This window comes from Nannospalax galili, unplaced genomic scaffold, assembly GCF_000622305.1.
Source record: "Nannospalax galili isolate Female #2095 unplaced genomic scaffold, S.galili_v1.0 scaffold1233, whole genome shotgun sequence".
Lineage (NCBI taxonomy): Eukaryota > Metazoa > Chordata > Mammalia > Rodentia > Spalacidae > Nannospalax > Nannospalax galili.
Genome location: NW_008333791.1, coordinates 86,580 through 101,284, shown reverse-complemented (window position 1 = coordinate 101,284; position 14,705 = coordinate 86,580). Strand labels below are relative to the sequence as shown.

Sequence of the window (14,705 nt, the reverse complement as noted above, 5' to 3'; positions counted from 1 at the left end):
AAAAGAAACTTTTGTTTTGGTCTTTTTGAGACAGGATCTTCCTGTATAGACCCAGCTGGCTACAGGAATTCACTATGTTGACCAGGCTGGCCTTGAAAGCAAGAGATTTGCTGAGATCAAAGGCATACACCACCACACCCAGCTCAATGGAATATTTAAGGACCTTTCTATTCACAAAAGTTATACTGAATGTTTTCATAAAAGCTCATTAAGCAACAAAAGAACCATGAAGGAACCAAAAATTCATAAACTACAGAATTTTCCATAACTAATGGAAACATAACTAATAAAACAGGTAGAAAAGCTGGGCATGCTAGTGCATGCCTTTAATCCCAACACTCTGAGGCAGAGAGTTCAAAGCCAGCCTGAAACTAAAAAAAAGATAGAAGTCGGGGGTGGAGATGTAATTCAATACAGTGCTTGTCTATCATGGATGAAGTTCTGCATTCAACCTCTAGTACCACATGACCCTGGCATGATGGCAAACACCAATAACTGCAGCATTCAAGAGGTGGAGGCTGGAGAATATTCAGTTATAAAGTAGATGGAGGTCAGTCTAGATAGAAGTTTCAAAAACAAAACAGACTAAGTTGGGGATACAGTTCAGTAAACTCAGTTAAAGCCCTTGCCTAGGAGTTGTACAAGCCCTGGATTGAATCAATCCCCTTCATCACAAAAAGAAAATCATGTAAGAGATGCTAGTCAAGATGAAGACAATGTTGCATTAGCATAAAAGTAAACAAGTCAAACAGAACAGACCAGAACACAAACAGATTCACATATATTCAAGACAACTGAAATTTTGAGAAAGGTACCAAACAATGTAACAGGAAATGGATAATTGTTATAGCAAATGATGCTGGAATATATTTTAGCATGCCAAAAAACAATAATAATAAACTGGTCTTTTTGAGACAAGGTCTCTCTGTAGCCCATCTGGCCTGGAACTCCCTGTGTAGTCCAGACTGGCCTCAAACTCAGTGATTCATCTGCTTCTGCCTCCCTGAGTGTTGGGATTAAACTGAATTCTTCATCTCATATATTAATACAAAAATTAACCTGCGTGGGGCTGGAGAGATGGCTCAGCAGTTAAGAGCACATGCTGCTCTTGCAGAGAACTCAGGTTCAGTTTCCAGCACCCACATGGTGGCTAAGAAATCCTCAGTTAACTCCAGTTCCAAGGGATTCAATGCCATCTACTGGCCTCCACAGGCACTGCCGTGTGAACAAAACATTCACATAAAAATAAAGTTGTTTTTTTTTTTTAAATTAACTTTGAGAGTCAGCAAATGGCTCAGCAGGTAAGGGCACTTGCCACCAAGACTGACAGCACAAGTTCAATCCCCAGAGGCCAGGCCCAAGGACTGGGGTCAGGGGAGGGCTAACTTGTTCAGGACCCCACCCCCACACCCCCCATGAGCTTACACGAGACATCCAGGGAATCGTCTTGGAACTTGTGGAGACATGGTTCAGTGGTTAAGAACACTGGTTGTTCTTGCAGACCAGCTGAGGCTACAGAGACCGTCTCAAAATATATATTTTATTTATTATTTTTATTTTATGTGTATGCGTGTATTACCTGCTTGTAGGTAAGTGGACCCGTGTCATGCAACAAGGAGGTCAGAAGGGGCCATCGGCCTCTTCTGTCCTCTGCGGGCATTTCACGACACGGGTGCACTTACCTACATGCAGGCAATACTTTCAAGAGACATAACATAAAAACAACAAATAAAATTAAATTTAAAAATTTTAGTATTTATGTTATATCTGTGTTTTGCCTACATATATGTAAGTACATCAATATGTCCAATGCCTTCAGAGGCCAGAAGAGGGCATCAGGTCCCCTGGAACTGGAGTCACCAATGCTTATTAACCACTATGTGAGTGCTGGGAATTGAACCTGGGTCTCCGTAAAAGCAACTAGTGCTCTTAACCCCTAAGCAATCTTTCTAGCTCTTTTTTTGGTTTGAGACAGGGTACTCCATGACACAGGTGCACTTACATATATGGAAGAAATACACTCATACACATAAAATAAAAAAAAAAAAAAAAAAAAAAAAAAAAAGAAAAAAATAAGTTTATAGATAAGAGGAAGGCCAGTTTGAGACCAGACTGGACTAGATCCTTAAAACTTTGTCTCAAAAAACCAGTGCCTTGGGATGGGATGTAGCTCAATGGTAGAGCACTTCACAAGTGTGCACAAGGCCCTGGGTTTGATCTCCAGCATCACAAAAAGGAAAAAAAAAATCTGAGTAAATGGAGAGGTAGGGAGATGGTTCAGTGGACAAAGCTCTTTGTCCCACAGGTGAGGACCAAAGTTTGGATCTCCAGAATCCCATTAAAAAGCTTGTAATTTTAGGGGACTGGAGATAGTTCAGCAGTTAAGAGCACTAGATGCTCTTATAGAAGACCCAGGTTCAGTTCCCAGCACTCACATGGCAGCTCACAACTTCCATTAACTCCAATTCCAGAGGATCTGACACTTTCTCCTGGCACCACAGGCACCACGCATGAATGTAGTTCACATATTCGTACATGCAGACAAACATAAATAAGCCTTGGGCTGGGCATGGTGCGCACGCCTTTAATCCTAGCACTCAGGAGGCAGAGGCAGGCGGATCTCTGTGAGTTCAAGGCCAGCCTGGTCTCCATAGCGAATCCAGGCCAGCTGGGGCTACACGGAGACCCTGTCTCAAAAAGACCAAAATAATACAATAATAATAATAAAACTTTTTTAAAAGGTTAAATACGTATATACAATGACCCAGACATTCCATTCCTAGTTTTTAAGCCCAAAGATACAAGCCTTTTGTAGAAAAATATTCACAGCAACTTTATTCCTGAGTCCCAAACTAGAAATCCAAATGGATGAAAAAATTAGGCAATATCTACATCACACAATATGAATCATCAACAAAAAGAATATACTACTGATACTGCAGACAGCACAAAAATCTCAAAATCAATTATACTAAATCAAAGCTGGCATATAAAAATTTCAAAAACAAAAAACTAACATTTAGGTACAATTCTACCAGTTAATCTGCAATAATAGGAAGCAGAAAATGGCTGACTAGTGAATGAATGGGTGTAAAGAAACAAACTAAGAGGCAATGAATACAAATCTATTATCCTCCCAAGAATAATGGTTACAGGTATTAACATAGTCAAACACCCACACCAGGTGGTACAGCAATCAATCCTTTAACCCAGGTGTTGACCTGGGAGGCAGAGGCAGAGTTCCAGGTCATGTGAAACACTTTAAAAAATAAATAAATAAATAAGAAAAAAACCCCAGCAGTCCCGGAGGCAAGGCGGAGGCAGAAGGATATAGGAGGCAGAAGGAGGTATATCTACATGCCAGGCAAGCTGGGGCTACAGGGAGACCCTGTCTCAAAAAGACCAAAAAAAAAAAAAAAAAAAAAAAAGAAGAGGAAGAGGAGAAAGGGAGGGAAAGATAGATGATAGATCTGGCAACAGTAATTTTTCTTTTTGCTTAATTTTTCTTTATTCTTGAGACAGGGTCTCCCCGTAGCCCCAATTGGCCTGGAATTCACAATGTAGACCAGGCTGGCCTTGATCTCAAAGATCTACCTGCCTCTGCCTCCTGAGTGCTGGGGTATTTGATCCTCTAGAACTAGAGTTACAAATTATTAGCCACACCATGTGGGTACTAGGAATCGAACCCGGGTGTGATGGCTAATCCTGGGTGTCAACTTGATTGGATCTGGGATTAACTGAAATAAAAGCGATCTTCTTGATTGGATAATGTGGGTGTTACCTTCTGATGGCAGCCCATACAAAAGGCCACAGGAGAGGAGACCGCCTGGTTTCTTGCTGCTTGCCTTCTCTCTCACTGGTGAGTTCATCTTGCTGCTGTAGACTGAAGACTAGCTGATCTTTTGGAATTTGTCAGACCTTCAGCGCCAGATTGGGATGAAACATCCAGCCTTGTGGACTGAGCGACTACGGATTCTCAGCCTCTCCAGCGTGGTGCAGCCATTGTTGGACTACTTGGACTCTATCATGTGAGCTAAGCTGATAAATCTCTATACATATATATATTCATTCTACTGGTTCTGTTTCTTTAGAGAACCTTGACTAATCTGCAAGAGCAACCAGCACTCTTAATAGCCTGAGCCATCTCTCTAGCCCAAGTTCATGATTTTCTAAATTCCATCCAAGTTATTTGGGAAGTTAGGATGTTCCCATTTGTTGATTTTATTAACCAATATTCATTCATCTAATACTACTGAGTACAATTCAAGGCAGTATGATTAAAAACAGTGACACAGAAAGTCTGCACTCATACCATTAAAGCAAAGAAGTAAACCATATAAAGATCAACACATGACAGACATGTAAACCTCTAAGTTTAGCCAAACTATTTGAAAAAAGAACTTTTCTGGTTAGAATAAACTAAAAAAGACAGAATAAAGGAAGAAGGTGGAGAGGGAGACGGTGGCATTATTATCAGAAGACACCAAGACAGAAAAAGAATAGAAGTAGGAAGATCCGTTAGGAAAAAATATGTAAGACCAAAAATGCTAACACTCCTTTACTCCAACTAGAGAGACTAAGGCAGGACAATCCAAAGGTCAAGACCAGCCTGGGCAAAGTAGTAAGATGTTGGTCTCAAAATTAAAAAGGGTTGGGGTCGGGCAGAGCTGCTCATGCAATAATTCTAGTACTCAGAAGCTGAAGAGACGGGTACTGTCACAAATTCAAGGAAAACTAAGATTGCATTGTGCAGTTCCAGTCACCATAGTGAGATCAAGCTGCAAAAAAATAGGGGGAAAGAGGAGGTACAGGTCTGCACTAGAGACATGCCTCAGTTGATAGAATGCTTGCCTAACACTCATCACAAAGCCCTAGGTTCAAACCCTAGCACTGAACAAAGTCTGAAGGCATACAACTACAATCTCAGCACTTGAAATATGGAAGCAAGAGGATAATTAATTCAATACCAGGACTGGGGATATAGTTCAGTGGTACACAATACTTGCCTAGCATGCCCAAAGTCCTGTTCAATCCCCAGCAACACACACACACAAATCAAGGTTCTCCTCAGTTACATATTAAGTTGGGAGGCCAGCCTGAGACCCTATACAAAAGAAAAGGAGGGGACAGGACATGGAGGTGCACCACTTTAAATCCCAGTACTTGAGGCGCAGAGGCAGACAGATCTCTGTGAGTTATAGACCTATACTATATAGTGGCACAGTTGGAAGAATGTTTGCCTAATGTATGAAGCCCTGGGTTTAATCCCTAGCACAGCACAAAAGCAAGTGAATATTGCTGCTGCATACCCAGCAATTCAAAGTCAAGGAGGTTAAGAAATTCAAGGTTATCCTCAGCTACACAGCAAGCTATAGACCAGAGAGGAAAGGAAGAAAGCAGTCTCAGTAATTTTCCCAGGCACGCCTTGAACTCAGGCTAAAGCAATAAATCCTGCTGCCTCAGCTCCCTGAATAACTAGAATTACAGTTAAGTGCCACTATGCCTGGCTCTTAACATAATATTTTACTCTAGCTCCCTTACCACAAGTTTTTAAAAGTCAACTCAAATTTTCTGAGAACAGATTTGAAGTATTAGGACACTGTCAAATTCAACATGGTCCAAATAAAAAAGTTAATCTTTTTGGTTTAGTTTTTTGAGACAGGGTCTCAGTCTGAAGCCCAGGCTGGCCTCAAACTCACAGCAATCATCCTCAGTATGCTTGGTGTCCTAGCTAGCTTCAGCTGTAAACTTGACAGATGGTAGCACCATCTCTAGGCAGGTTGGCCTGGGCTGTATAAGAAAGCTAGCTGCCTATGAACTTAAGCCAAAGAGCAAGGTTGAGCAGTCTTCCTTCCATGGGAGGTCCGGCCTCGACTTTGTTCAATGATGGACTATGACCTACAAGTGTAAGACAAATAAGCCCTTTCCTTCCCAAGTTGCTTTTGATCACTGTTTTATCACAGCAACAGAAAAGAAACTGAGATACTGTGATTACATCCTATCAGGCTCAAAATCTTTTTTCTACTTCTGCTACTGAGGACTGAACCTAGGGTCTCATACATATAAGGCAAGCATACTATCACTAAGCTGTATCTAATCCTCAAAAATCCTCATTTTCATTTACTTCAAACTGTATCACTAGCAACATTTTCAGTTGATTCCCCTAAGATGACTTATTCATTATGATAAAATGCCCACCAAACCCAGGTATCTGAATAATCTATTAAGTCATTCTTCCATATAAAACTGAAGTTCCATGAAAAAAGTAGTTCATAATGGGCTGTGTAGCACAAGCCTTGTTATGCTGGAAGGACACAAGGTTTATCTTACCATTGTGTTTACATTAGTGCTAATGGTCTATACAATTAAAGAGGCAGATTTTTTTTTTTGGTAAAAATTATCAAAATGAGCTGGGCGTGGTGGCACAGGCCTTTAGTCCCAGCATTTGGGAGGCAGAGGCAGGCGGATCTTTGTGAGTTTGAGGCCAGCCTGGTCTACATGGTGAGTGAGTTCCAGGACAGCTGGGGTTACAAGGAGACCCTGTCTCAAAAAGACCAAAAAAAAAAAAAAAATTATCAAAATAAATCTCTGAAAGGGTTTTGCAGAGCCCAAAAATAATCAAGAAAAAAATCCTGAAGGGCTGAAGGTACATTTCCAGCAGTACAGTGTTTGAGTAACATGAGTAAGGCCTTGGAGTTCATCTCCAGCACAACAACTACTACTCTCAAGTTACATTGCTTCCTTTCCGGAGATAAACCACGGAAACCCTAGGCTCTAGCCGGAGCACTAACCCCAAACAATGGAGTTTTCCCGCCTCCTAAAGGCCCCGCCCCCAGCTCCAAAGCCCAAAGGAAAGCGAGGGCACGCGCTCAAGGCCCCGCCCTCCCGGCCCCGCCTCTCAGGGCCTACGGCCCAGCCTCCCTCCTCGTGGGTTTTTTTTTTTTTTGGCGCCAAACCTGTTGGTCAAATTCTAGGATCGTCTCAAGACTCTCCACAGAGGCCGATGGCCGGCGTGCGGGGACAGCTGAGGGGAGAGGGCAGACCCGCACCAGAGAGCGCCGTCCTCCAGCCCACAGGCCCGGGCCGGGGGAGGAAGAAAGGGGCCGGCGATGGAGACAGCCGCCGCAGCCCCCGGCAAGATGGCGGCCGAGAAAAGCGGGACAGGGGGCGCCTGACGTTACCGCCGGTGCGGGGACTCTCGGTGAGCAGGGCTTCTTCACCTGCCAGCCCGCCCCGAACACCCGCAACTGTGCGTGAGGCGGCGGCTATCCCACCCAGCAGTGCTTCCCGCCCGCGGAGCCTCAGTCCCCCGGCTCTCCCCGCCGACTGACCAGTGCCTCGAGCTCGCCACACTCCCGCTTACTTGTCGGCGGAAACCTGGTCCGCGGCGATGGCAGCAGTGGCTGTAGACTCTGTAGCCATCGTTCCCCTGAGGTGGTGGGCCAGTGAGCGGAATACAGAGGAAAACACAGAGGATTCAGGATGCCAAAGACTTACTCAGGTTCAGAAAATGGCAGATTGGAGACCTCACGGCGGTTGGGGCCCGCTTATATACCAGGGCCCTTACCCCGCCCATCCACTTCCGGATCCTCCCCCTCGGGTTTAAAGGGCCAGGATTCTCAACACCTTTCTACCACAAGGACACTCCCACCCACGCCGTCGTCTCCCTTAGGGTTCCTTCCCTCCCTGGCCCGCTTTTCCTTAAAAAAATATGCAGCACCATTTACCTTGACAGTCCTGATTAGGAACATTTGGGCTTTTTAAAAAAAAAAATATGCAGCTTCCCGCTTTGGTAGTAAGTCGCATTAGAAGCACCAGAATCTTGGTACTACAACTTCTGACAGGTCGCCAGCCTGGAGCTTCCACATAAAGTGGAGCCGGTTTGTCTCTGCGGGAGTGGAAGGAGTAGCCGAGAGTTTCCTTCTGGCCCGATACCCGAGAAGGTAACGGGTCTTCTCGATGGCCTCTCAGTCTTAACGGATGGAAACGCAGGAGCTGCCCAAGAGTCCAGCAGCAACTGCTAGAACTGACCAGAGAGACGCATGACCCTGGGCCTCAGCAACTACTGACGCAAGAAGATGCTGGCCTAGGATTGGCTACAGCTGAAACTACCGCGCTAGATTCAAAGCTTGGAGCTGCGGAGGGACACGGATGGGTCCTCTCTCTAGGCCCACCCCCTTTGATCGGCCTAATCCGGTTATGCCATCCTCTTAGACCCGCCCTACATTCCAAATCTGACTTGTCAAGTTTCTACCTTTGCATCACATTATTTAATCTTCAGCGATAATAATACTGAGGTCGGTGTTGGTCCTATATACTCGGGGAAAAAAAAAAACCTTACGATTAGGAGGTGTGACATACTAAGACTTGCTAGGCAAAATGGTTATAGAAAGCAGTGTACTTGGTTCTTGGGCAGGCTGAATGATAGAGGCCTGGCTTGTGACTTTTTAAAAAGCAAAGACTCAGGGCTGGAGAGATTGCTCAGCGGTTTAAGAACACTGTTCTTGCAGAAGATCCAGGTTCGAATCCCAGCACCCACGTGGCAGCTAACAACTGTCGGTAACTCCAGTCCCAGGAGATCCAACAGCCTCTTCTGACCCTCGCAGGTGCACTTATCTTTATGCAGGCAATACACATATACACATAAAGTAAAAATAACAAATACAAACTTAAAAAATAAATAGCCGGGCGTGGTGGTGCACGCCTTTAATCCCAGCACTCAGGAGGCAGAGACAGGCGGATCTCTGTGAGTTCAAGGCCAGTCTAGTCTACATAGTGAGTTCCAGGGCAGCTGGGGCTACAGAGAGACCCTGTCTCAAACCTGTCTCAAAAAGAATAATTAATTAATTAATTAATTAATTAATTAAATAGCAAAGACTCTGGAGAGATGCCTCGGCAGTTAAGAGCACTGACTGCTCTTGCAGAGGACCCGGGTTCGATTCCCAGAACCCACATGGTGGCTAACAACCATTTGCAACTCCAGTTCTAGGGAAATCTGACTTCCTCTTCTGATCTCCACAGACATGAGTGCACTTACATACATGCAGGAAATACACTCATACACATAAAATAAATTTTATGGGACTGGAGAGATGGCTCAGATCAGCTGACTACTCTTGCAGAAGACCTGGGTTCGATTTCCAGCATCTACATGGAGGCTGACAACCGTCTGTAACTCCAGTTCCAGACAAATCTGACCCTCTTGTCTGATCTCCAGGCACTGCACAACATGGACGCACTTGCATACATGCAGGCATAACACTCATACACATAAAAATAATAATAAATTAGCCACGGGTAGTGGTGCACACCTTTAATCCCAGCACTAGGGAGGCAGAGGCAGGCAGATCTCTGTGAGTTCAAGGCCAGCCTGGTCTACATAGTGAGTTCCAAGACAGCTGGAGCTACAGGGAGACCCTGTCTCAAAAAGACCAAAAAATAATAATAATAATGAATAAAATATTTTTAAAGAATTTTTGGTTAAGCGTGCCAGATTCTTCCCTTTTGAAATGAAACAGTACATAATTTGGCATTTTACAGGACCCCACAGTTAAAAGACTTTTAAGAGACTGAACTGTTTTTTAATATTTTTTTAATGTATATGAGTGTATTCCCTGCATGTATAATGTTCAGGGTCTGAAAAATTCCCTGAATTGACCACTTGGACACTGAGACTCAGGAGAGCACCAAGGGCAGCAGTAGGTATGGAACAGAGCTGGCCTGAGCCTATAGGACAAACTGTGTGTGTGTGTGCCCTGGATGGCAGAGCCTGAGAAGTGAAACTACCCAAGCCCTTTGGAGCCCAGAAGATCTTGAGTGAATCCCAGATGTCCAGCTTTGTGCTACTTTGTTAAACCTTGGTTTTCTGTAAGTGTGCCTGATTCTTTGACTTTACAGGCACCACAGTAGTAAGAGACTTTTTAAAGAGACTGAACTTTTTTTTTAATTTTATGTGTATGCGTGTATCGCCTGCATGTAGGTAAGTGCAATGTCCAGGGAGGACAGAAGAGGCTGTTGGATCCCCTAGAACTGTAGTTATGGACAGTTGTTAGCTGCCATGTGGGTGCTGGGATTCAAACCCGGGTCTTCTGCAAGAACATCAGTGTTCTTAACCACTGAGCCATCTCTCTAGCCCTAGTTTTTATTTATTTTTACTTTTTAAAAATATTTTATTTTATTTAAGCTGGGCATGGTGGTGCGCGCCTTTAATCACAGCACTTGGGAGGCAGAGGCAGGTGGATCTCTGTGAGTTCGAGGCCAGCCTGGTCTACATAGTGAGTTCCAGGCCAGTTGGGGCTACAGAGAAACACTGTCTCAAAAAGACATATATTTTTTTATTATTATTTTTATTTTATGTGTATGTGTGTATTGCCTGCATATAGGTTAAGTGCACCCAGGTCATGCAATGCCTGCAGACAGAAGAGGCTGTCGGATCCCCTGGAATTGGAGTTACAGACAGTTGTTAGCTGCCATGTGGGTGCTAGGAAACGAACCCAGGTCTTCTGCAAGAACAGCCAGTGTTCTTAACTGCTGAGCCATCTCTCCAGCCCCCTATTTTTACTTTTTTTTTAATGTGTATGTGTGTATTGTCTGCACGTAGGTAAGTGCACCTGTGGCGTGCAATGCCAGAGGAGGTCAGAAGAGGCTGTCAGATCCCCTGGGATTGGAATTATGTGGGTCCTGGGATTTGAAACCAGGTCTTCTGCAAGAACAACCAGTGTTCTTAACTGCTGAGCCATCTGTCCAGCCCCTGAGACTGAACTTCTAAAGTGTTGGAATTTTTAAAGACTCTGGGATTTTTTTTTTAAGTTGTACTGTTTTATATTGTAATATGACTATTAATATGAGATCTTGGGGAGTAAGAAATGGAAAGATTGCCAGGCATGGTGGCGCATGCCTTTAATCCCAGCACTCGGGAGGCAGAGGCAGGCAGATCTCTGTGAGTTCAAGGCCAGCCTGGTCTACATAGTGAGTTCCAGGACAGCTGGGGCTACAGGAAGACCTTGTCTCAAAAGACCAAAAAAAAAAGAAATGGAAAGATTATGTCCAATAGTGATGTTTGTCAAATTGATAAGGTTGTCAAGGTGACACAGGCAGTCCTGTGTTGTATAAGAACGCTGACTGGGGGCTGGAGAGATGGCTCAGCAGTTAAGAGCACTGGCTGCTTTTGCAGAAGACTTAGGTTCAATTCCCAGCACCCACATGGCAGCTAACAACTATCCAGAACTCCAGTTCCAGGGGATCTGACACCCTCTTCTGACGTCTACTGGCATTGCATGACATGGGTCATAAATAAAATATTTGAAAAAAATAAAGCAGGTTGAGTACAGGTCAGAGGAGCAAGCCAGTAAGCAGCATTTCTTCATGGTCTGTGTTTTGGCTCCTGCTTTCAGGTCCCTGACCTGAGTTCCTGCCTTGGCTTCCCTTAGTGATGAACTGTGACCTGGGAAATATAAGATAAAATAAACCCTTTTGTCCCCAAGTTGGTTTTGGTTTGTGTTTTTATCACAGCAACTGAAAGCAAACTAGAACAGTATCTGTGTGTGTGACCGTCTCAGGTGTACAGGTACCCACAGAGGCCAGAAGAGGGGGTTGGATCCCTTAGAGCTGGAATTACAGGCAGTTGTGGCCACCCCAAATGGATATGAGAAATGGAGCTCAGGTGTTCTGAAAGAGCAGCAAGGGCTCTTAACCACCGAGTCATCTCTGCAACCCCTAGTGTTCCCTGTGTAATTAACTGTCATGTCAGATCCTCACTTTTCATTTTCATTTATTCATTTATTTATCTTCTTTTTTTTTTTTTGAAACAGGATCTCACTATGTAGCCCAGAGTGACCTGGAACTCCCTAAACTCCCTATGCAGATCAGGCTTGACTTCATAGAAATCCTCCTGCCTCTGCCTCCCAGGTGCTGGGAATAAAGGTATGTGCCATCCCCACCCAGCCTTGTTTAATTTTTTTTTTCTCTTTTTGAGACAGGGTCTCCCTGTAGCCCCAGCTGTCCTGGAACTCACTATGGAGACCAGGTTGGCCTCGAACTCACAGAGACCTACCTGCCTCTGCCTCCCAAGTGCTGGGACTACAGGAGTGCACCACCATGCCCAGCCTTTAATTTTTTTAAAAAAATTAAAATATATTCCAGGCTGGCCTGAAACTTGGCTACTTAACCAAGGATGACTTTTAACTTTTGCTCTTCCTGCCATCACCTCCCTAGAGCAGGGATTACTATGTCCAGTTTATTTGGAGCTGGGAATTGAACCCAGGGGCTTCTTGCATAAGCAAGCACTCTACCAGTTAAGCTACATTCCCCAGTTCAGATTCTCATTTTCAATGGTTTGGTGTAGGATTTTTGAATTTCCTAAAACCACCTTCATTGTTTCATGAAATATGACATCATTTGCAAGATTTACAGTTTCATTTGGCAACGGATGCAGTGAATTGTCGAGTGATTAAACAATAATGTCAATAGAGACTATAAATGTTAAGCAAGGTAAGGTATTTGAGGTAAGATAGTTGAGTCAGGAATTTTATTGTATTTTAGTGCTTCTGCCACTGAAACCAGTGCTTCTATGCTGAAACCCAGAAGTAAATTATCTTTGTTTTTTTGAGACAGGGTTTCACTGTGCAGCCCAAATTGGCCTTGTACTTAATTTTACTTATTGGTATTTGGGGGGGGGGTATGCCACAGCATGCATGCGGAGGTCAGAGGACAACGTTATTGAGTCGGTTCTTTCCACCTTTACGTGGGTTCTTGGAATTGAACTCAAGTGTCAGGTTTGTTTTGCAAACACCTTTCTTTACCTGCTGAGTCACCGCACAAATCCTGGTCTTGAACTTTTGATTCTCCTGCCTCATCTTCCTGAAGGTAGTTACAGACATAAACTATCATGGTCAAACTCAAGAATAATTTTTTTTTTTTGGTCTTTTTGAGACAGGGTCTCCCTATAGCCCCAGCTGTCCTAGAACTCACTATGTAGACCAGGCTGGCCTTGAACTCACAGAGATCCGCCTGCCTCTGCCTCCAGAGTGCTGGGATTAAAGGCATTCACCACCATGCCCGGCGTCAAGAATAATTTTTAAGTAGTCAGTGGTTTAACAAATAATTTCATGGGACCGGAGAGATAGTTCAGTGGTTAAGAGCACCTTTAACTCCGGTTCCAGGGAATCTAACAACCTCTTCTGACCTCTTCCTGCATTGAACACACATGGTACATTTACATACATCCAGGGAAAAGACAAAAATAAAAATTAATTTGGTGATGAATGATAGACAAAAAATATATTTATTGCAGGATTCCTTGTTTTATTCTCTGATGTGTCCCAAGTGCCTGGAACAATATTTAGCACATAACAGGCACTCAATTAACACTTGATTCAATTGGCAAATATATATGTATATATTTATTATTTTTATTTTATTTGTATGAGTGTATGCATGTATATGAGTGCACCTGTGTCATGCAATGCCTGTAGAGGTCAGCAGAGGGTGTCAGATCCCCTGGAGCTGGAGTTACAGACAGTTGTTAGCTGCTGTGTGTGTGCTGGGAACTGAACCCAGGTCCCCTGCCAGAGCACCCAGTGCTCTTAACCACTGAGTCATCTCTCCAGCCCCCCAAATCAATTAACTTTAACAAACAAAAATGAAAACAAAAAACACTTCATTTTAACTTTTGCTTATTTCAGCCTGTATTTACTCTCTGCCTCACCCAATTCATATATTAGTGTCCTCCCAATAACTCAGAATGTGATTATATTTTTAAATAAGGTCTGTTAAATTTTCTTTATGAGTGGGAGTGTTTTGCCTGCATGTGTGGACGTGCACCTGTGTCAGGCAATGCCTGCAGAGAGCAGAACAGGATGTAAAATTCTCTGGAACTGGAGTTACACACAGTTGTCAGCCACCATGTGGGTGTTGGGAACACAAGCTGGGCCCTCTGCAAGAGCAGCCAGTACTCTTAACTGCTGAACCAGCTCACCAGCCCCTGAGATAAGATCTTAATTTTGGAGTTTTATTTTTGTGGTACAAAAGATTGAGCCCAGGTTCTCAGGGCCTCATATATGCTACATGATCCCTGTAACACTGGAGCTACACCTCTTTTTACTTTTTTGCTTGTTTAGTTTTATTTTAATATTTTATTTATTATTTTTTAAATTTTATGTGGATGAGTATGTATTACCTGGCAACATGTAAGTGCACCCATGTCGTGCAATGCCTGCAGAAGTCAGAAGAGTGAGTCGGATCCCCTTGAACTGGAGTTACAGTTGTCAGCCACCATGTGGGTGCTTGGGAATTGAGCCCAAATCTTCTGCAAGAGTAGCCAGTGCTCTTAACCACTCCCCATTCCCTTGGAGCCCTCTCTCTATTCCCTTGTTTATTTGTTGAGATTTTTAACTTTCATACAGCATTTCCCACTCAAATCCAGACACCCCCCCTCCCCCATCCATTGCCTCCCCTATACCCCACTGAACCCTATGCATTATGCCATACATGGAGTCCTATTCATTCAGGTGTTTGTACCCAAATATCCTTCAGTGTAAATGTGTTCACTGGAGTCTATTCAGGCCATCCAGTGGTCATATATAAGTCATACTCTCCTGTGTTTGTTTGCTTTTGAGACAGTCTCATATATAGCCAGCCTAAGCTCAAACTTTAGGCAGCTGAGGATGGTCATGAATTTCTTATCCTCATGCCTACAACTCACAAGT

General features: G+C 43.8%; 1 protein-coding gene across 2 annotated transcripts in view; it reads right to left on the bottom strand.

Annotated features, from left to right (window-relative positions):
- Nasp (nuclear autoantigenic sperm protein) overlaps positions 1–7,536 on the bottom strand; it is a 22,175-nt gene extending 14,639 nt beyond the window's left edge. Inside the window, exon 1 of one of the 2 annotated variants that reach the window (XM_008828484.3) lies at positions 7,364–7,536. In XM_008828484.3, coding sequence (XP_008826706.1) covers positions 7,364–7,422 — 59 coding nt within the window. In that variant the 5' untranslated portion in view covers positions 7,423–7,536. The remainder of the gene's footprint in view (positions 1–7,363) is intronic. The other variant, XM_008828486.3, reaches the window with a different exon arrangement.
- Between the last annotated feature and the right edge of the window lie 7,169 nt (positions 7,537–14,705).